Below are 21,787 nucleotides of genomic sequence, written 5' to 3'. Positions count from 1 at the left end.
ATAATCAGCTAAACTATCATGAAATAAAGAAATTGCAGACAGATTAACACTAACGAACTTGGTGAGAGAAGTTCTAAAGGATATAATTCAGGAAAAAGGAATTTAAACTTGTAAGAAAGGAATGAAATGAAGCTTTGTGCATTTTATTTATGAAAGAGCATTCAAGTGTCTTTCTTACTTGGAGCCTTTGACCATCATTTTAAGTAAAAATTCACTTACCCAGTTTCTTAAGTTCTTATAAATAAAGTAAGTATTGCTAAAGATAGACCCATGAAAATACTGATGTGAGCATGAGAGGAACTAGAAAACTACAGTGCTATAGTAGAATCTAAACCACTTAACTATGTGTATTTGTGCATAGGTATGCACACATGTATGTGAGTGATTACAACATGTATATGGAGTGATTTAAAGTGGGAACAAAATACCTTGCTTTTTTTCATTAGTGATTGAGAGTATTTTAACCCCAGTATGGTAATTGTTATTTATAACTACCCTGAATGATAAAAATTGGCTAAGTTATGTTTAGAAATCAGAAATAATTAAATTTATTTAGGAATATTTTCACCACAATCTTAAAATAAGAATTTTAGCATCTTAAGGGGAAAACACCAGTTACCTTGAAAACGGACTTGTGTTGAATACCTAATAAATTAAGTATTAAAATGCTTTTTTATTATTAAGTCTCTTTCTTAGTGTCTGGAGGTCATTTGGTTCTCATATGAGGTAGTATTAATGTCTCAGATACATTTATCTACAGAAACTACCCATTATACCATTTTGGTTTTTTTACTTCATTAAGAGCTTTAGATAGGGAATATCCAGTGTTCTGATGGTCATAATAAGATCTTAGTAATCCTTGCTGTCTTCCTGCCTTAAAAGTATAAACTCTCATTCTCCAAAGCTGCAATTATTATACATAAATTTGTAGCAGGTAACAGTGACCTAGATTACAGGTAAATTTATGAAGGATGTTCAAGTTACGTAGTTTTTAAAAAGTTTTCAGGAAGTTGTAGAAATCATGCTTTTCCAGGTGAGTGACATATTATAGTGAGTGGTGGTAACTAATGAAATACTCTGCTTTTTCACTCTTCACAGCCAGTATCTTGAAAATTACCTCTGGATGAATTATTCTCCAGAGGTGTCCAGCAAGGCCTATTTAATGTCAATCTGCTGTATGGTGAATGAGAAATTCAGAGAAAATGTCCCTGCATGGGAGGTAACAGACTTAAATTACTTCATAGCTTTCATACTGTGCTCACTTTAAGCCATTAAAAAGTAGCAGAACTTTTTACTGATAATAAGTAATGCTTTTAGAACAGAACTTTGGAGATGCCTGGGTAGCTTCATGGTTGAGCATCTGCCTTTGATTCAGGTCATGATCCTATGGTCTTGGGATAAAGTCCTGCATCAGGCTCTCTGCAGGGAGTCTGCTTCTCCCTTTGCCTATGTCTCTGCCTCCCCTCTGTGTCTCTCATGAATAAATAAATAAAATTAAAAAAAAAAAGGACAGAACTTTGCCCAATAATAAAGCAAGTGTTGAGAAAAAAAATGTATAAAAAATACTATTCTTTTTTTGGTTTCAATACTTTGTTCAAACTCATTTACTATGAACCAAAAACTTATGGAGGTGAAATTATTTTTCTGTTTTGTGCTTGAAATAAGAATGGTATGGATTATAAAGGTTTTTCATCAGATTGATACGAAGTTCATATTCATTAGCACAAATAGTGCTTAAATGAGATAATATTTTTCAGTGTCCTCTTTTATGACCAAGAATATTTATTTGTAGTTTTCCATACATAAAATACAGTTGCCCACGTCAAGATAGATGGTTTAAATTGTAATTTCAATTTTCTCTCTCTCCCCAATTTAGGATCTGCTTTCCTGTTTAGAAATTTCTAGTAGACTAACATTTTTTCTTTGTGCCAGTGTAATAGAGACTTGGTCAATAAAGGTCTAAAATCTAGATATTCTTTGGCTGCCATAAAATGGTCCGCTCATCAACTTTTTTAAATAAAGAAAAGGCACAGGTACTTGCCATCTTTTTATGACATTGGTCTCTAAATTGAGGAAGTATTAAACTCTTTAAGATAAAACCATGGGCACTTCTCTTGGATATTCATTTAGTAAGTGCCATCTTTGGGCAGGTTAGAGCCCAGAGTAAACTGTAGGCCTTGTGTATTTTTGAAAAATCCTGGGGATTTCTTGAAGTTGCTTCAAACTATTCTAGGAAAGGAGAAGGAAGAGTTTTGAGCTAAAGAATGACCTGATCAGTTTGCGTGTTATAAAGACCATTTTGTTGAATAGGGCTTGAAGTAGAGAAATACAGATGAAGAGAATAGGGTACACACATATTTAGAAAGTAGAACTGACTAGATTTTATAATTGAATAATTAGTATTCAGGAAGAATGTTATTTTCAGTAACTTTCCGGGCTTGGGCAACCACGTGTAATAGATGATATTGCCGTTTACCAAAATAGGTTGTAATAGAGGATTGAGAAGTACTCTCGAGGGTACAAAATTGTTGAATTGATTTTTGGATTTCATGAGTTTAAATTGCCTTTTGAATATCTGGATGAAATTGTCTAGTAGACAGAAATCTTGAGATCTAGAGTTAATGAGAGTAATCTGGGCTGAGGATGTATATTTCGAATCATTAGCATATGTCTTGAAGTCAAGAGGGGGGGAGAAAAAGAATGAGATTAGAACCCTAGAATACTGCTGTGTATACAACAAAAGAAGAGGGGACTCCTCAGCACATTGAAAAGTAGTGGGGGGTTGAAAGAGTCTCTCGGACTTGACAGCCGTAACAGCTTCAGGGACATATGAGAGGTGGAAACCTGTTGTAGAGAAGTAAATGAAATGAAAACAACTAGTATAGACCACACATTTGGAACACTTCTCTGAAAAAGAGATGGATGTGGAAGTAACTAGATGGGGAGGCAGATCAGTGGGAAGCTTGAATATATTTACATTATTTACTTTTTGTACATTACTTATATGTTAAGAGTAAAGAGCTAAGACAAAGCAAGAGAGGCTATCTTTGAGATTAGTTAATGGGAAACCATAATTCTTGCTAAAGAAACATCTTTTGGCATAAGTTAGAAGAGTTAAAACATTTCAGATCCTTAGAAAACAAAGGTTAACCTAAATATGAGCATAATCCATAAAAGAAAAAAAAGGAAGTAAAACAACTATTTTAGGGACACCTAGCTGAGTCAATCAGGAGAGACTGTGACTCTTGATCTTGAGGTCATAAGTTCAAGCCTCCATGTTCAACATAGAGATTACTTTAATAAAAGTGAAAAAATAAAAATATTTTTTTAGACAAACACACAAAACCCCCATTTTTTTAGGTAAAGTTTTCTGCAACTCTTCCATGGTCTTGCCAGAAACCTGTATTTGACTTGCTACCATTAATTATAAGTAAGAAAATAATCTTTTTTGGTAATTACTTGGTTTTGTTAATAGACTTCTAAAGAGTCTTACTGATGTTTGTTTAAGGGAAAAGTGGAGAGCAAGCCATTTCACAATAAATTTTTATTCTCTTTTCAGACTTTTAAGAAGAAGCCCGACCACTTTCCTTTTTTTTTTAAGTGTATCTTGAAAGCAGCATTAGCTGAAACCGATGGTGAATTTTCACTCCATGAACAGACGGTCTTACTGCTTTTTCTTGATCATTGCTTCAATAGTTTGGTAATTTTACTTTTATCTTTGGGGAAAACTTTCAAATGCTCTTGTTTTTTAAGTTAAACATAAATGAAATTACCCTCTATGACCAACTCTTCCATGGTAGTAGGGAAGGAGGATAATGCCAAAAGCTTAATTTTAGCGACTTCTTAAAAACATTTTAGAAGATCCATTCACTTTTAAAATAGATTTGGACTACAGCTCCTTTTTTTCTGTCTAGACTCTAAGAAAAATAATAATCAGAACTGAAAGGTAGAACAGCAAAGAGTCTGGCTAATTTGAATTTTGAGTAATGAGGTCTGTGGCACAGGCTGCACACAAAACTACCTTTATTACTTTTCAGTCATGCTTTATGCACAGGCTGCAGGTCAGCAGGAGAGTTGTATTCTGAGTTGACTGATTAGGGGCAGTTGTAGATGATCTTTGAAAATCTCTTAGGTTGTATATGATACATTTTCACCTTTCATAAGAGTATCTTCAAAAGAATTAAATATTTATGGTAATTAATATTTTATTTGCGCTTCTCTACTGTGGTTATGTGGAGGTCTGTACCTATTTATTTAAAAATAAGTGCTTCTGAACTGATAGTGCAGGAGAATGCATGGGATTCTTTCTTAAGAATGGTTGTTAAAAAAAAAAAAGAATGGTTGTTAATAGATGGATGGTTATTACTTGTAGGTACTACCTCACGTGAATCTTGTAAAGGCATTAAAAAAAGATTTGTGAAGCCCCAAGTGAATGCTACTATTCTCTTTATCATTTACACAATGCAAATGTAAATATAAACATGGTTATCAGAAATTGAACAAAAACAAGATTTATTTAGTATTAGTTTGGTGCTAGATTTGATTAACTTAAAAACTAGTTTATTATTGAAATACTTAAATTTTTTCAGTGTGCCGTCAATTCTTATTACTTGAGGTAGTTAGGTCTATGAAGTAGTTGCAAACACGGAATTGACCAAAACTGAACCATTGCGCCTAGGGAAAATATAGAGTTAGGTGCCTACAAGCCTACAGTCACAACATTTTCATCAATCAGTCAATATATAGTCTTGTTTTATGTGTTTCTGTTTAAAGACACCTTATGTGATAATATATTGTTGACTCATTAACATTAAACTCATGGCCAACAGCACTGTAACTGAAGTCTGAACAAACCTTGTCATAACATATGTATTTTCTCTATAAGGCACATCACGGCCTTCTTGCACATAGGAACACTGACCAGCACTTCAAGCCCTTAATAGGAAATATTAAGATATCATTACTTTGAAAGTATTGGTGGCATGTTTTCACCCAAGGACTTAAAATTAAAAGGTAGTATATTCCTTATATAAAGATTTAAGTTAAAATACTGGTATCCTTATAAATTTGTATTCTTTGTGCCTTAAACAGGAAGTAGACTTGATACGGAGTCAAGTACAGCAGCTTATCTCCCTCCCAATGTGGATGGGCTTACAGCCTGTAAGTATCTAGTTTCAGAAACTTATGTGTATTTGTGTTATATAAGTGGGAAATGTGGTCTAAAACTGTGTAGCTTTAATATAGATTTAAAATGATAACTAAAAATCCCTTTTCCTGCTTAGAAAATATATTTAATACAGTATGCATTAACTTATCACACATGTAGTTTTTGTAGTTTTAAAGTTTTTATATGTAAGCTAGTAGGTGTTTGTCATTATGAGGTAAAATAAGGTAGTATCTATTGAGCTCATAAAGAAAGGATTAAATTAACAAAATGTGGTTATTATTTCTGTGTCTTTGGATTAGACTAAATACAACTTGAGTTTTTTTATTTCATACGATTAGAACGTACACATAGCTATAAGAGAAGGTCTAGATAATGTTTAATATTAATGACTTCATTTTTTTTTTCATCAAAGACTTACTGGATCATATCTGTTACTATCAAAACCAAATTAATTGATCTTAGGGAATAAAGTTATAGAACTATCAAATTTCAGAAATTTAAATAATAAACTCACTCAGAATTTCATTTTTTGCATATGGGTTTTTTGCAGATAGATATGCAAACTTATTCATAGGTACCAGTTGATGGTGATAAAAACAGACTTATGTAGATGAATGCTAGATTAAAACTGGTAAATGCCATTTGAAAGAATATAGTCATGTGGACATTTCCTTGTTTACTAGTGACAGCTGTTTCTATGTTCAATGTTTCAGACTCACTTTTCAAATTTCAGTGATTATACTAATAATTGTTAATGCTCTAATTTTTCAAGCTTAAATCCTTAATTTTAGAAATAAGAAAGAAATTTAATTGGTTATTGAACTTAAAACCTTGACAGAAAAGGCAGTTATTATTATCTTTTAGTTATTACCAACAATTGTTAGAATTGAATAGTTTTTAAAAATAGAATTATTTCTTAGTTTTCAGGTTTTATCATGTTGCTTTCAGGTTTTATCCCATTGTATCCACACATTGGAAAAATAGCTAATAGTCGAGCTTGTCTTTAACCTTGTAAATTTTGGGGTTGCTGTTGATGTAATACCACATCATTCTTTCAGGCACGATTGGAGTTAGAATTAAAAAAGACACCTAAGCTAAGAAAATTCTGGAACTTGATTAAAAAGAATGATGAAAAGATGGATCCAGAAGCAAGAGAACAGTATGTTGCCAAAGCTTTGTTCCATGTTAGTTTGTTATGGTGGCTGTGAGTCTAAGATGATATTGACTAGTTTGTTGTTTGCTTTATATAAGGCTGAACCAAATAAATAATTAAGTGCTTTTACTGTCAGAGGAATATTTTATATAAAGATCTAAAGGGGAAGCCACAATATCAACATGTTTTTCTCCCTTTTTTTTCCTCTGCCACAGTGATAAGTATATCACTGATCTTCTCCCTGTCAATTTTTTTATTTTATTTTATTTTATTTATTTTTTTACTTATGATAGTCAGAGAGAGAGCGAGAGAGAGAGAGGCAGAGACACAGGCAGAGGGAGAAGCAGGCTCCATGCACCGGGAGCCCGACGTGGGATTCAATCCCGGGTCTCCAGGATCGCGCCCTGGGCCAAAGGCAGGCGCCAAACCGCTGCGCCACCCAGGGATCCCTCTCCCTGTCTATTAACCATAATTTGTCTGTCATGGATAGTTCTCGATTTTCTTCACCTCTTCAGGCTGTCAATCCAACTTTTCTTTCTTTTTTTTTTTTTTACTCTTGCTCTTAACAATGACTTTTATACACTGACTATCATTCATTTATTCATTCAATAAAAAAATCATAAACATTTTGCCAGGTACTATTCTAGATATAGAGGATATAGCAGGGAACAAAATGGAAGTAATTCCTGTTTTATAGAGCTTACATTCTAGTTAGGGAAGACAGTAACAAACAGATCAATTATTTAGTATATTTGATGGTAGTATATTATAAGGAGAAGAATAAATCAAGTATAAGGATTAAAGAAGCAGGTGAGGGTTATGGATTCTTTTAATAATAATTGTTATCAGTTGGTTAAGTCTGTCAGCAAGTATTTATTTCACCAAATAAAATGCTATTAGTAGGACATGGGGAAGATCTACATACTCTAAGAGTTCTCCCTCTCTCTCTCTCTCTCTCTCTCTCTCTCTCTCTCTCTCTCTCAGGCTAACTGGTCTAATTGTAACCTTGCCTTATCTACATGATGACTGTTGGAGCAGCACTCCTTGCTCTGTCTCCATCTTTTATTGTTCTTTTCCACTCCTTTTTCTTGGCTTATGTAAATATGCTGAAGACTCCTTTCCCTTGGGCCTATGATAACTTTCTAACTCTATCTTATTTTTTCTTCTACTTAGGAGAGTGCTCTGTACATGTGTAGCTAATAATGAAAGCCATGAGTATGAGTAAGATGATCTAGTGAGATACATAAACCATGAAAAGAGGGTTAAGGACAAAAAGAAGTGAAACCTGTAGTTATGCTGGTGGTTACTGAAAATGGGAAGAACTGAGAAAAGTTATGTGTCAGTGAAATGAGTTTGAATGTAAGGCAGTGAGAACTATAAGGACAAGATATTAGGGTCAGAGTAGGAGAATCCCTTCTTTAATTTTCCAACTCTAGTCTCATTTCTCATGGTGTCTTCCCACCCAACAGCCTCTTGATTAAACTAATCGCATGGCATCTGCATTATTTGACTACTCTTTTTTTTTTTTAAACCCTCTCTCAGTATGATTTAACCATAAATCTCTGTGGCCCTTTCTTCCCTGCTTTCTTATCTTCGTATGACCCTTTGCTATGTACAGTTGACCCTTGAACAGCATGTAGGTTGAGGGCACTGATCCCTCCAACCATACAGTCAGAAGCCCATATATCATTTGTGACTTCCCAAAAAACTAACTGCTGATAGAAGCTTCACTGGTAACAGTAAGTGGACACATATTTTGTATACTATATCTATTACATACTATACTCTTACAATAAAGTAAGCTAGAGAATAGGAATGTTAAGAAAATCATAAGGAAGAGAATATATTCACAGTACTATAGTGTATTTATTGAAAAAATCTGCACGTAAGTAGACCTACTGTTCAAACCCATGTTGTTGAAGGATCAACTATACTTCTATTTGCCATGAACTCCAGTTTGGCTTAAGTAATATCCGTTGTTTTTCTCCATTGCCTTTCTGCCCAGTCTCTCTTAATTCTTCCAGACAGTAGGGCTTGGAATACTACAGTTCTTTGACTAGCAATTTGTATCCCATCAGCCAGTTCTACTGGATCATCATTTGTCATTTTTCTTCTTGTCTATTCATATTGCTGTTATCTTAAAACAAGCCTTCACAGCTCCTGACTAAAGCACTCCAATAAATTCCTATCTGGTGTTTCTTCCAACTTTCCCACAACAATGAGCCTTACTAGCCATCTTTATAGAAAATTTTATTTTGGGGATGCATGGGTGGCTCAGCAATTGAGTGTCTGCCTTGGGCTCAGGGCATGATCCCAGAGTCCTTGGATCGAATCCCACTTTGGCTTCCTGTGGGGAGCCTGCTTCTCCCTCTGCCTATGTCTCTGCCTCTCTGTGTCTCTCACGAATAAATAAGTAAAATCTTTAAAAAAAAAAAAAAAAAAAGAAAAACGAGAACGAAAATTTTATTTTCTTTGCCATATTCCTATTCATAAAGTTTCAGTGGTTTTCTAGTTCCCATAGGATAAACTCTGAACTCCTGGCAGTGGCATTCAGAAATCCCCAACTATATTTTGCAACTCCCCCAAATCCTTAGCCCAGTCTATTCATTGTTTCTTAAACTAAGTTCTTCTTTAAGTACCCTTTCCTCTCTACTCCACTTAATTGAAGGTTAATGTAAGCACTTCTAGACAAACTGTTTTAGGCCACTAAAGTACTTTCTTCTTCTGAATTCCAAAAATATGCTCTGTGTTTTTTATTGAAATGCCAGCTGTTTGTGTAATGGTTAGAATATGTGTAGTTATTAAGAGAATAGTCAGACTTAAATAGGCTTCACACTCACTTGCCATGTAATGATGGGCAAGTTAACATCACATCTTTGAGCACGAGTGGGAAAATCGGAAATTGGGACAGTAAGTCGTACCTATTTCATAGGACTGTTGTCAGCATTAAATGAGATTATTCATACAAATAATCTGGCAGCTCAGATCCTGGCACACTAAGTGTTCAGTTAATGTCAGCCAGTTTTGTTAATTACATGCTGGTTTGAGTTACTGATTATCTTTAAATTATAATACTTGTCATTTCAAGTATATGTTCGTCATTGCCCTCCTTTGTATTTCTAGCAGGACTGGCATAATCATTTGCAGCTGTCCAGTACCTGATGAATGTTTCTTCATTGATAGGTACATAGTGCATCTTAAATTAGAAATGAGTAGAAAATTGTTATTCATTAAGATTTTATTTATTCATGAGAGACACAGAGAGAGAGGCAGAGACACAGGCAGGCGGAGAAGCAGGCTCGCTACAGGGAGCCCAATGTGGGACTCGATGCCCAGAACCTGGGATCACACCCTGGGCTAAAGGCAGACGCTCAACCACTGAACCCCCCAGGTGTCCCAAAAATTGTTTTTTACAGCAACATTTAATTTTTAGACATTGTAATATTCTACTATATGTAATACTTCAAACATACTGAAGTATAAAATTGCTTAACTACATACTTAAACATTAAATGTTGAACCATGGGGCAGAATATAAATGCAATTTTGAAAACTTTCTAGTTCTGACCTTTAAATCACAAGTGAAAACTTTCACAGTAAGAGAAAGGGATGTTTTCTTAGCTGGCTTGTTATACAAGTAATGAGGCATTTCCTTTTCTTCAGGTAGTCTTGTATTTACATACAAAGAAGCAGCTGTGTGTTCAAATTATGGTTCCAATTCCAGAGAGAAATGGGACATTTAAGCAGTGTAAGAAAGGCCTGTTGGACATTTAAATTTTACTTTTGAAATAATTACTTTTCAAAAATAATTTGGTGAATGTTATTCTCTGATTTAGATCCTTTCAAGAAAGAAGATTTCTTTCACAGCTCATACAGAAGTTTATCTCTGTGCTGAAATCAGTGCCACTTTCCGGTAACTATCTTATCAGCTCATTTGTGAAGTTGTTACGTGCCCCTGTGGTATTTTCTAGTCTCTAATCTAAAAACCTACTCTTAGAATAGTTTGAAATTATAATGATAACATATCTGTCCTCCCCTTTTCATATATATTACCAGTCTAAGTATTGTAACTGCCTTAAAAACTCACATATTTAAAAGGTACCTGCATGGTTTTTAAAAATACTCATTTATTTAGCAAATATTTTTTGAGTTTGCTTGTCAGACCTAGTCCCTGAACAAGGTGCTGGGATGCAGTGATGAAGAAAACAATCAGAGACCCATGTGGCATTTATAATATGTTGCTGAATAGTGTTTTTAAACATCAGATACTGTTTGGAGGGGAGAGAGTTTGAGCTACAAGACAAAATGAGAAAGATTTCCCTCCAACATGGCCTCCATTTATTAAAGAAACAAATATATGTTGTGTAGACTATATACTTAAAAATATACCATGATTATGCTACATTTTGTGTGTGTGATAATGCCTAATACCAGGAGGGGTTAATTACATCATGCTGGATTTGTAAGATGTTTATAAGCATTTAGTGAACGTACAAAGAATGTTTTTTACTTAATAAAAGTGTATATATGTAAGCTATGTCTTTGATTAATAAAATTTTATTTCCTAAGTGGGATATAATCTAAGAACAGCTCTGTAGATGTAACATATTTATATTTTTTGCATCAGAGATTACCACTTTGTTTAAAATACAACAGAATTAATTATAAATGCTGACTTTTCAAGTAATATTTTACAACTGAAAATCATACCTATAATTCAGCAAGGAATAGATACTATTGCTGATTTAGCTAGATTGGATTAGAGACATAATATTGCTCCTTGTATCAGTATAAAGAAAAAATTGTCATATGTTTATAATCTAAGTCACTTAGTATTTTTAAGATGTTTAATTAGTGGCTTAAATCTAGAAGGAAGACTTAGGTTTAGTTTTCTTGGCACAAAAGGTAGTAATAGTGCTTAGAACCACTAATGCCTGTAATAACTATGGCCATAAAAATTGACATCTCTGTGGAATGTTAATCTTGGGTCATCCAGCAAGGTTTGAAAATCAAGTAACAACAGCAACATAGGACCTGCTGTAATTTTAACAATATATAAACCACCAGCTGTTGCCATTGTTTATATATAGCCAGAAAACAAAATTTCTTAGGTTGACCTTGAGCTTTCATCAAAATGTGTTAACTCTGGCAGAGGAGCCAATAGGATGATGAAAGTAGTGTGCCTGTTCAGCAAGGGTAAAGATGGATGGTTTATAGAGTTAGAAAACAGAAAACTGGTTTTTTAAAAAATAAGGATTATAGTTTCATTTTACAGGGTTGTGAAAAACAACATATCCATATCAGTTGTTACAAAGAAAATCTGTGTAGGTTGATCTGAGATGTCAGGACTGCTGTCAGAAGAAAAGAAAAAAAAAAAACCCACAATACACGTAAGAAGCAAAAGATAAGGATATCTTGGTGACTGAAATGGGAATGAGAAGGTTTCAGCTCTGAACAATATGCCCAGTAGGGCCAACTTCCACAAAAACATGCAGCTTTATTCACCAGAGCTCAGAAGTTGAGTGGCAAGCATCATGTTCTAATTTTAATTTTAAATAGGCCATTGCCAGTAATTTTCTCAAACTATAAATAAAAATACAGAGTTTGCTTGCTATTTAAATTTTGGACAAAAATATTTTTCTTTTACAGTAACAAGAATAAAAAAATAGAGGACTAGTTTGAATGGATTTAATTTAAAAGTTGCTCCTTTCAATTCTTTAGTTTCAAGAGCTATATGACTAGACTGTTGCAGAAAACCTGGATTCTAGTTCTAACCAGCCATGGTCTAGCACTGGGTTAGTCATTGCTAGGAGTCCTTAAACTAAGCAACAGTAGGGACCCTGGAATTACTTCCTTTTTAATTGACACAATCTTGGCAGGATATAGTTTAGCTGGTAAAATGGTAGACTTTCCTGACTTTAGGAAAAAAAAAAAAAAAACTTGTACTCTAAAAGTTTGTCATGTTACAAGGTTGTAATTATTTAAAAACAAAACTAAGTGTTTTTAAAATAGTGCATTAATACTCATGAATCGCATAAAAATAAGGTAGTGATTTAAAAATATTTCATTGCTTTGTCATTGACATTTTTTTTGAGATTTTATTTATTTATTCATGAGAGACACACACAGAGAGAGAGAGAGAGAGAGAGAGAGAGGCAGAGACAGAGATATAGGCAGAGAGAGAAGCAGGCTCCATGTAGGGAGCCCAGTGTGGGACTCAATCCCAGAACTTCAGGATCACGCCCTGGGCTGAAGGCAGATGATCAACTGCTGAGCCACCCAGGCGTCCCTATCACTGACATTTTAATGTCAAAAGTAATATATACAGTGGAAAAAAACTCATAACGATTGTCCTTTAATTAGTTTGGTGCGTACCTTTCCCATCCATTTTCTTTGCATTCTAAAGATACCGATCTGTATCTGCATGTATACATATATGTATGTTAGTGTATATGAGAGAAGTTCTAGATGTTTAGTGTGTGAAGACAAGAAGGGAAGTGGGTCAAGAACTAATGTAAAACTGCCTTTTTAGTTTTGTTTTGTTTTAAACTGCCTTTGTAATTTTTGTATCACTGAGTTTTTTCAAATCTAGTCATTTAGTGTAGGTCATTTATTATGACTAATTATTACAGACATTAGTAGATCTATCCACTTTAAAAATATTTTTGCAAATCTCATTTTTAAAATATGTTTCTGATCCTAGAAAGGTTTTCATTTTCTTTTATCTGTAGAGCTAAATATAAAGGTAAGGTCCTGCTTTTTTTGAAATACAGGTGAGGTCCTTACTCTGAATCATGGTCCAGTCCTGATGAGTAAGAGACAAATGACAGTTTCAAAAAATAACTGCCAGTTATAAGATACAGTGTATAAAATGGCCTAAGTAAGAAAATTCTTACATGTTTTCTCTGTTATGTCCAGAACCAGTCACTATGGACAAAGTTCATTACTGTGAAAGATTCATTGAACTTATGATTGACCTAGAGGTAAGAATGTGCAGTGACTTTTCTGTTACATCATCTTTAAGGGGGATAAATTAAGCACATGACTATATGAAATATTTCTTCATTACCCCAAATTGGCCTTGGTTTTTTTTTCCCTGTTTCTTGGTGTAACAGAGAGAGGAAAGTCAAAAGTAGTTGGCCCTTGAGGTTTTCAAAAAACTGTCAGATGGCTGTTATTTGTAGAAAAAAATATTATGTAGTGTAGTTATTAAACATGAGTCTAGCAATAACATTTTATTTTCTATCATATTTTAATACCCTATCATAGAGGTTTTTGGGTTTTTCCCCCCAACATAGAGTTTTAATACTGGCTGAAGTTATGGGTTTATGGCCATCTCTTTAATAAATCTCACTTCTCTAAATGTGCATAATATTGTTGATGAAGAAAGATATAGTTGCTATTGTCATTTTTTTAAATAAAGATTTTTTAAAAAGATTTCATATTATTAGCTGCAAGATTTTGACAGAAAGTTCAGATGCAGAGTTGATATAATTCAGATTGAATTCATTTCCTTTCCTTTCCCTCTTCACTGCAGGAAATTGAAAGAAAATCCTTTGTGTTCATTTCTTATCGGGAGAGAGAGGATGGTTTCTTGACATCAGGATTAGAGTATTGGACTAGCAGCCATTCATGAGATCTTTATTCAGATTCTAGTTCTGCCAATAACTAATTTGTAACCTCTGAGGATCTTGATAACCTCACCTATAAAATGAGGACATTTGATTAGATTAGTGGTTTTCAAACTGATAACCAGTATCCTAGTATTGTTTTGCTGACTGTCACAAGGGGAATGTGGGAAGAAGATTAGAAAAAGAAGTCTCCACTCAGGGGTCCATGGTTCATTTTCTCTCAGAGTAGCACCACTTTTAAATCTAAACACAGTATATATTGGGATTTCATATAGGATCTTGTTTGAAAACTACTGGCCAGCATATCTGTGAAATTTCTTCTAGTGCTGGATTTTATTTTTAAACGTTGCCACTGAGTTTATTTACTGCATGGACCAGACCCCTTGCTTTGTGCACAGTGTTTTTTGGGAGACTAGAGGGTACTTGTATGTGATTTGACACTTCTGAGCAAAATAGTAGATTTTACCTCTAGCGCTGCAGAGAGCATACAGACTTATTGCCATGCTGTTTATTCTTTCTAGGCTCTACTCCCCACAAGGCGCTGGTTTAATACTATCCTGGATGACTCCCACCTTTTGGTTCATTGTTACCTTTCCAATCTTGTTCATAGGGAAGAGGATGGCCATCTTTTTTCCCAGGTGAGCATTGATATATCTGAACTGTTACGTATTTTCATTTCTAAATTTATCTTTTTTTTTTGCCATGCAGCTAAGAGGACCAGTGGATGATATTAAAGGAAATTTTGCTAAATGTTGAGTTGAATAATGTAAATTCCTAATTAGTCATTTTAAAGTAAAATCAAGTCTTAATATAGAAAATGAATGAATGAAGAGCTTTTGTTAATCATGTGATTTTATTATTGGACTAAATTACAATTTTGGCAGTGTAGTCCCACATACTCGTATTTTATGTTAGTAATCACTATGGAATACAATAGATGAGGAGCATTAATTTCAAGAGAACTATGCCCTAATTTCATGACTGTCTTTCCATAAGATGGTGGTGACAAAGACAGTTGATAGCATGGAAGTGCTCATTTGATACCTTGGGTAGAAAGTTGCATTAGTGTTTCACATTTCCTGTATCACAACTCCTTTAAGAAGAAAAGTCTTCTAACAGACTTCTAACAGTTGCCTCTCAATGAGATTATACTTGGAGATACAATTTGTGTGTGTGTGTGTGTGTGTGTGTGTTTTAAGATTTTATTTATTTGAGATAGCATGTCCACAAGGGACGGGGAGGGGCAGAGGTAGAGGAAGAAGTAGGCTCTCCATTGAGGATGGAGCCCAATGTAGGGCTTGATCCCAGGACCCTGGGATCATGTCCTGAGTTGAAGGCAGACACTTAACCGACTGAGCCCTCCAGGTGCCCCTATATATTCTTTTTAAGAATTCTTTTATCATTCATTCATTCATTCATTTATTTATTTATGTATTTATGTATTCATTCATTCATTCATTTTAGAGAGAGAATGTACAAGCTAGAGGAAGGGTAAAGTGAGAGAGAGCAAAGGAATCCCAAGCAGACTCCCCACTGAGCACAGAGCCTGACTTGGGGCTCAATCTCACAACCCCGAGATCACGACCTAAGCTGAAAACAAGAGCAGACGCTTACCTGACTACACCACCAAGGCTCCCTAAGCATTATTTTATCTTGTATTTATATTTTTCTCATTCTTTTATTAATTTCTACCCAGGGATTTACCAATACATTAAAATTCTCATATCTGATCTGCCACAGGTTAGAATCAATAATAAAGATTTGGAGTGAATGCAACAAGTAGACTCTTGATACCACCGTTGCTATGAAGGGAAAGCAGGCTTTCATTAGCAACAATAATTAAGCCAAAGGAAGGGCTTGATGGCCATGGAGACAGATGATAGGAATAAATATCTTCACTTTCCTCACCCTGCTGCTTTTCCCTAATAGAAGCAGTACACAGAGGAGAATTTCTCCAATTACAAATTCCAAAACCTTGTTCAGAAAATTCTGTGTTGGGATCCCTGGGTGGCGCAGCGGTTTGGCACCTGCCTTTGGCCCAGGGCGCGATCCTGGAGACCCGGGATCGAATCCCATGTCGGGCTCCCGGTGCATGGAGCCTGCTTCTCCCTCTGCCTGTGTCTCTGCCTCTCTCTCTCTCTCTGTGACTATCATAAATAAAAAAAAAAAAAAAAAGAAAGAAAATTCTCTGTTAAGTGGCTTAAATTAAAGACCTCAGGGTTTCCCCCTACTGGTCTAGTTATATAAATTTGCAGTGATGTAATTTGTTTTTTTCCATTAGTGTTTGGCTTTCATCATTTAGGTCTTTAATGTCTGTTCATTATTGGGATTGCAGTATAAGTTCCTTTCTGTAGAAGTAGACCATGTATATGAAAAAGACTTTAACAATTTATTCACTAGACCCACACTTTATTCTCACACAAGTAAAACATGTTTTGAATATGTTCTGAAGTGTTTGTCATAGTATTTACATTCCAGAGATCTTCAGCACTTCTGGGAGGTTATAAGAATTTGTTTATTCTTTATAACAGTTTTTGTTCATGGTTCCTTATTCTTATGTTCACACAGTTTATTAATGTAAACGTATCCTTTCAGCTTTTGGACATGCTTAAGTTCTATACTGGTTTTGAGATTAACGACCAGACTGGAAATGCTCTGACAGAAAATGAGATGACCACAATTCACTATGACAGAATTACTTCTCTACAGGTAACTGAAATGCAGGGCAGCCTATGCTTCTGCTCCATCAGGTTGGGTCATAAATAGTTTCTTATAGTACAGGTAGAAGAAAGTACTATTTTAATAATATTTTCATTTTGAACTTTTGAAATACTGCTAATTCTGAAGAATCCATGGGGGGAAAAATGGCTTTCTTCAGTTTTGAGAATCAAGATACTGATAAATTTGACACTCAAATTTCCTGTCGGTTGTTAGACCAATTTGGTGCATATATTTAACCAGTTTCATTTTGTTTGTTTTCTATTACTGATCTCATCTTGTTCATACTCTCTTTGGTAGCAGAAAGAAGCTTTTGTTTGTCACTTTGAAGAAATTCCATTCTTTCTGTTTTAAAGAGTCATTTTGGGTAAAGACTTGGTCAAACTTAAGTTGGAATTGTCTTCCATAATCGATTCCACTCTGCTCTCCCTCTTTCCCAGAATGACATCTGGGTATGTGGAGGCACTGTGATAGCCTCATTGTTTTGGAAGAGGAGTGATCTGCACATTGTCCCATTTCAGAGGTCTTTTATGCTCTTCTCAGGGCAGTGGTGTTTTGTCCTTCCACTTCTGCCCTTGAAGCCACCACAGCTGGTATGGCATGTGATCTGCTTTCTTGGCACCAGGCAAGGGATGATGATTGTTCCCAGGGAACTTGACTGTGTCCTTGCTGATGAGACTCCAGCCTTGCTCTTGGTGGTGCTGGAGTTCTCCTGAGAGCTCACTCCCATTCATTTCCCAGTTTAAACAACTCACTGAGGCTGGGGTTGCAAGGTCATTTTGCTATTACCTGTAGTAATCTAATGGCACGTTCACCAGTAACCTTGGCAACTTGTGATGCCACCTGCTATGGGGCACATGAAAATTTCTGGATCTTTTCTGTGCCACATGGGCATTAAGGAAGACTAGGGATGTTATCTTAGATGCTCTTCCCTAGTCACTGTAATGCTATTTCTGTTTCCTTGCAGCTAGCTTATCCCATGTTGGTTAGTAGTGTTACCCTGCAAGGTCCGTTCTTTCCAGAGCTCCAAAGTAAAAGCACAAACTACTGGGCTTTTGAATTCTCCCTCAAGCTGTCTCCTCAGTGGGAATTTCCCTTGGAACTTTCTTTCAGTTTTGTTGGGCCGGTTCTTTTTTTTTTTTTTTCTTCAAGATTTTATTTATTTATTCATGAGAGACACAGAGAGAGAGAGGCAGAGACACAGGCAGAGGGAGAAGCAGGCTCCATGCAGGGAGCCCGACCTGGGACTCAATCCTGAGTCTCCAGGATCACACTGTGGGCCAAAGGCGGCGCTAAACCGCTGAGCCACCTGGGCTGCCTGGGCCAGTTCTTGATAATAAAAAATTTTGTTTTATTTTTCTCCCTGTCAGTGAAGCTAGCTTTCATGACTATTCATGTATGTTCAAAATACAGCATTAGAAATAAAAAACTAAACATTGACTCTTTGTTTTTTTTGTACTCCTGCTAGAATAATTCTAGTTTGTTTCCTATTGTATTGAATTCTGGCTAAATAAGGCAAAGGTCACATATGAGAAGCATGTAAGAAAGAGAAGAATAAAAATATTAAGATATTTTTATTTTGTAGTATGTAAATTGTAGTTGATTATAATAATATGTAGGCATTAGTTACTGATTTTTTTGTTTTCTCTTTTCTAGAGAGCTGCTTTTGCACATTTCCCTGAACTCTATGATTTTGCCCTCTCAAATGTGGCAGAAGTAGATACTCGGGAATCTTTGGTCAAGTTTTTTGGACCTCTTAGGTAAGCTGACATGAAAGGAAAACCGGATTTTAATTTTCTTTTTTGCTTTTAATCATTTTGCATTATTAGGTAATGTAACTTATTGCATCACTAAAACTAGTACTTCTCTCTTGCAGTTGGTGTCTTTAAGTCACTTAGATATAATTATTGATCTTCTGTTTTAGGGGGCAAGATTTATATTTTTTGTAACTTCAACTTTTTTCCTAGATCATAAGTTTTTTTAGAGTACAACATATAACTGGTATCCCATCAATCATAACATAAAGCAGGAACCAGTAAACGTTCATGTATGATGTCAGAAGTATGAGAAAAATTTTTGTGTGTTTAAAATTTATGAAATTAGTAATATTCTTTGACACTTAGCTAATATGCTTTTTTGAAAATGGTAGTAATACATTTATACTACATGTTAGGTACTCTATTAAGTGTATAAATAATCCTCAAAACATTCAGGTGAGGACAAGGTACCATTTTATTTATGTACATATGTATGAATGATGAATGACAAGGTACCATTTTAGATAAAAGGTCACCAAAACACAGAATTGATAAGTCATTTGCTTAGGTCAAATAACAAGTAAGTTGCAGAGATAGGAGTCCAACCTAAGTAGTCTGATTTTAAACCTAAGCAGGTAACTTTTAACCTAAGCAGGTCTTTAATTCTTGAGAGAAATTATGTTTAGTTTATTGGCTACCTAAAATGAAACAAACTTGGTTTCAACTTGAAAGTTGGTTTGGTTTTTGATATTCATAAAAAGACTTACTAGTAACTCTTATAATAAACATGAAGATCTATTTCATTCTCTTAATGAACTACGTAGAATTTCATTGGGCAAGTCTACTATGCTATTTTTTAATCACTCTTCTGTTAATAGATTTTTACTTTCTAAATTTTCGGCCATTACTAACAATTTAGTAATGAGCAACATCGTTTCTACATATATATAAAAATTCTTAAAAAAGAAATTCTTAGTATTGACTCCCAGAAGCAGTATAGTTGACTCAGAGGGGTTATGTATTTAAAATTTGTTACATATTGCTAGATTTCCTTCAAAAATATATATTAATTATACTAACAGCATATGAGGATTTATTTCTTTCCTTACCAAGTAAGTGTACTAGTCTTTCATTTTGGCCAATCCAAGGATAGAAGAACCCTCCTTGTTTTTTACTTTGCATCCTGTTATTATATTGTGGAAATTGAGCATCTTTCAATTTTTCTTGGCCAGTTGCATTTCCCCTGGAAGTTTCTTGTTATTATCTTTTGGTATTTTGTATTTCACTGCTTGTCATACTGATTTTTTTTTAAGTTTTTATATATTTTGCATACTAATATTTTGTCTAGTTTGTGTTGCACTTTTAGTTTCTCACTTTTAAACTTTGTTTCAAAAAAAATAAACTTTGTTTCATTGTATTTTGTTATTACAAATGTTTTAGGTTTTTAATTAATCAATTTGTTAATTGTTTTTGAATAATAACATGGTTTGTGTAGAAGGCTTCATCACAAGATTATAAAATATTGTATTTTTAAAACACTTCCATATTTTTGTTTTTTGTTGTTTTTTTACATTCAGTTTAGCTGCATAATGCATATGGAGATTTTTGCCCATTGTGACCCTTTACACTCCTGTAAATTATGGAGGATACTAAAAACCTTTTTTTAATGTGGATTTTAGCCATTATATTTACTACATTAGAAATTAAAACTAGGGATCCCTGGGTGGCGCAGCGGTTTGGCGCCTGCCTTTGGCCCAGGGCGCGATCCTGGAGACCCGGGATCGAATCCCACGTCGGGCTCCCGGTGCGTGGAGCCTGCTTCTCCCTCTGCCTGTGTCTCTGCCTCTCTCTCTCTCATTCTGTGTGACTATCATAAATAAATAAAAATTAAAAAAATTAAAAAAAAAAAAAGAAATTAAAACTAGGCACTTGGGTCGCTCAGTCAGTTGAGCGTCTGCCTTCAGCTCAGGTCATGATCCCAGGGTCCTAGGACTGAGCCCCACGTAGGGGTTCCCTGCTCGGTGGGTAGCCTACTTCTCCCTCTCCCTTTGCCACTCCCCCTGCTTATGCTTGCTGTCTCTGTCTCTCTGTCAAATAAACAAAATCTTCAAAAAAAAATTTAAAACTAGAAAAATTTTAAAGACTTTATTAAAATCAATTAAAAGCCTTTTCGCATATGTAAAAGCATATGTAAAGTCTTAGCATATGTAGTGTTAATGAAAAATACATTCCCCCCAATATTTTTTAAAATATTTTATTTATTTATTCACGAGAGACACAGAGAAAGGCAGAGACATAGGCAGAGGGAGAAGCAGGCTCCATGAAGGGAACCCAGTGTAGGACTTGATCCCAGGACTCTGGGGGGTCACGACCTGAGCTGAAGGCAGATGCTCAACCACTGAGCCACCCAGGTATCCCTATATTCCCCCAAATTAAAAATATATAATATAACATACAGTGCAGTATTGGTTTCTAAAGTAGAATTCAGTGATTCATCACCTATATACAACATCCAGTGCTCATCACAGGTGCCCTCTTTAATGCCCATCCCCCACCTGTTTCCCTCCATCCATCTTCAATTCTCTGTTATTAAGAGCCTCTTATTATTTGTTTCCCTTTGTCCTTTTTTTTCCTTCTGTTCCCACGTGTTCATCAGTTTTGTTTCTTAAATTCCACATGTGAGTAAAATCATATGGTATTTATCTTTCTCTAACTGACTTATTTCAGTTAGCATAATACGCTCTAGCCCTATCCAGATTGTTACAAAAGGCAAGATTTCATTCTTTTGATGGCTGAGTAATATTCTCTTTATTATTCAACTAGTGGACATTTGGGCTCTCTCTGTAGTTTGACTATTGTTGATAATGCTGCAGTAAACATTGGAGTACATGTACCTCTTCAAACCTGTATTTTTGTGTTCTCTGGGTAAATACCTAGTAGTGCAATTGCTGGATCATATGGTAATTCTATTTTTAACTTTTTGAAGAACCTCCAAACTGTTCTTCAGAATGGCTGCACCAGTTCACATGCCTACCGACAGGGCACTAGGGTTCCTATTTCTCCACATCCTCTCCTACACTTGATTTTAACCATCCTGACTGGTGTGAAGTGATATCTCATTATGGTTTTGATTTGTATTTCCCTGGTGATGTGTAATTCTGAGCATCGTTTTCATGTGTCCATTAGCCATCTACATGTCTTCTTTGGAAAAGTGTCTTCTGCCCGTTTCTTAACTGGATTATTTGGTTTTTGGGTGTTGAATTTAATAGATACTTTATAGATTTTTTTTATATTTTTTTTTATTGGAGTTTGATTTGCCAACATAGAGCATAACACCCAGTGCTCATCTATCAAGTGCCTC

The 21,787-nt window shown here is 35.0% G+C and overlaps 1 protein-coding gene across 1 annotated transcript in view; it reads left to right on the top strand.

The window, feature by feature from the left end:
- AQR (aquarius intron-binding spliceosomal factor) overlaps window positions 1-21,787 on the top strand; it is a 100,286-nt gene that overhangs the window by 15,982 nt on the left and 62,517 nt on the right. The window contains exons 5-13 of the mRNA XM_055316677.1: window positions 1,099-1,219; window positions 3,560-3,700; window positions 5,092-5,160; window positions 6,226-6,326; window positions 10,157-10,233; window positions 13,239-13,303; window positions 14,473-14,589; window positions 16,547-16,660; window positions 18,326-18,429. Coding sequence (XP_055172652.1) covers window positions 1,099-1,219; window positions 3,560-3,700; window positions 5,092-5,160; window positions 6,226-6,326; window positions 10,157-10,233; window positions 13,239-13,303; window positions 14,473-14,589; window positions 16,547-16,660; window positions 18,326-18,429 — 909 coding nt within the window. The remainder of the gene's footprint in view (window positions 1-1,098; window positions 1,220-3,559; window positions 3,701-5,091; window positions 5,161-6,225; window positions 6,327-10,156; window positions 10,234-13,238; window positions 13,304-14,472; window positions 14,590-16,546; window positions 16,661-18,325; window positions 18,430-21,787) is intronic.

Source organism: Nyctereutes procyonoides, unplaced genomic scaffold, assembly GCF_905146905.1.
Source record: "Nyctereutes procyonoides isolate TBG_1078 unplaced genomic scaffold, NYPRO_anot_genome, whole genome shotgun sequence".
Lineage (NCBI taxonomy): Eukaryota > Metazoa > Chordata > Mammalia > Carnivora > Canidae > Nyctereutes > Nyctereutes procyonoides.
Note: the sequence above shows the minus strand (reverse complement) of the source record. Positions and strands in the feature narration are given on the sequence as shown.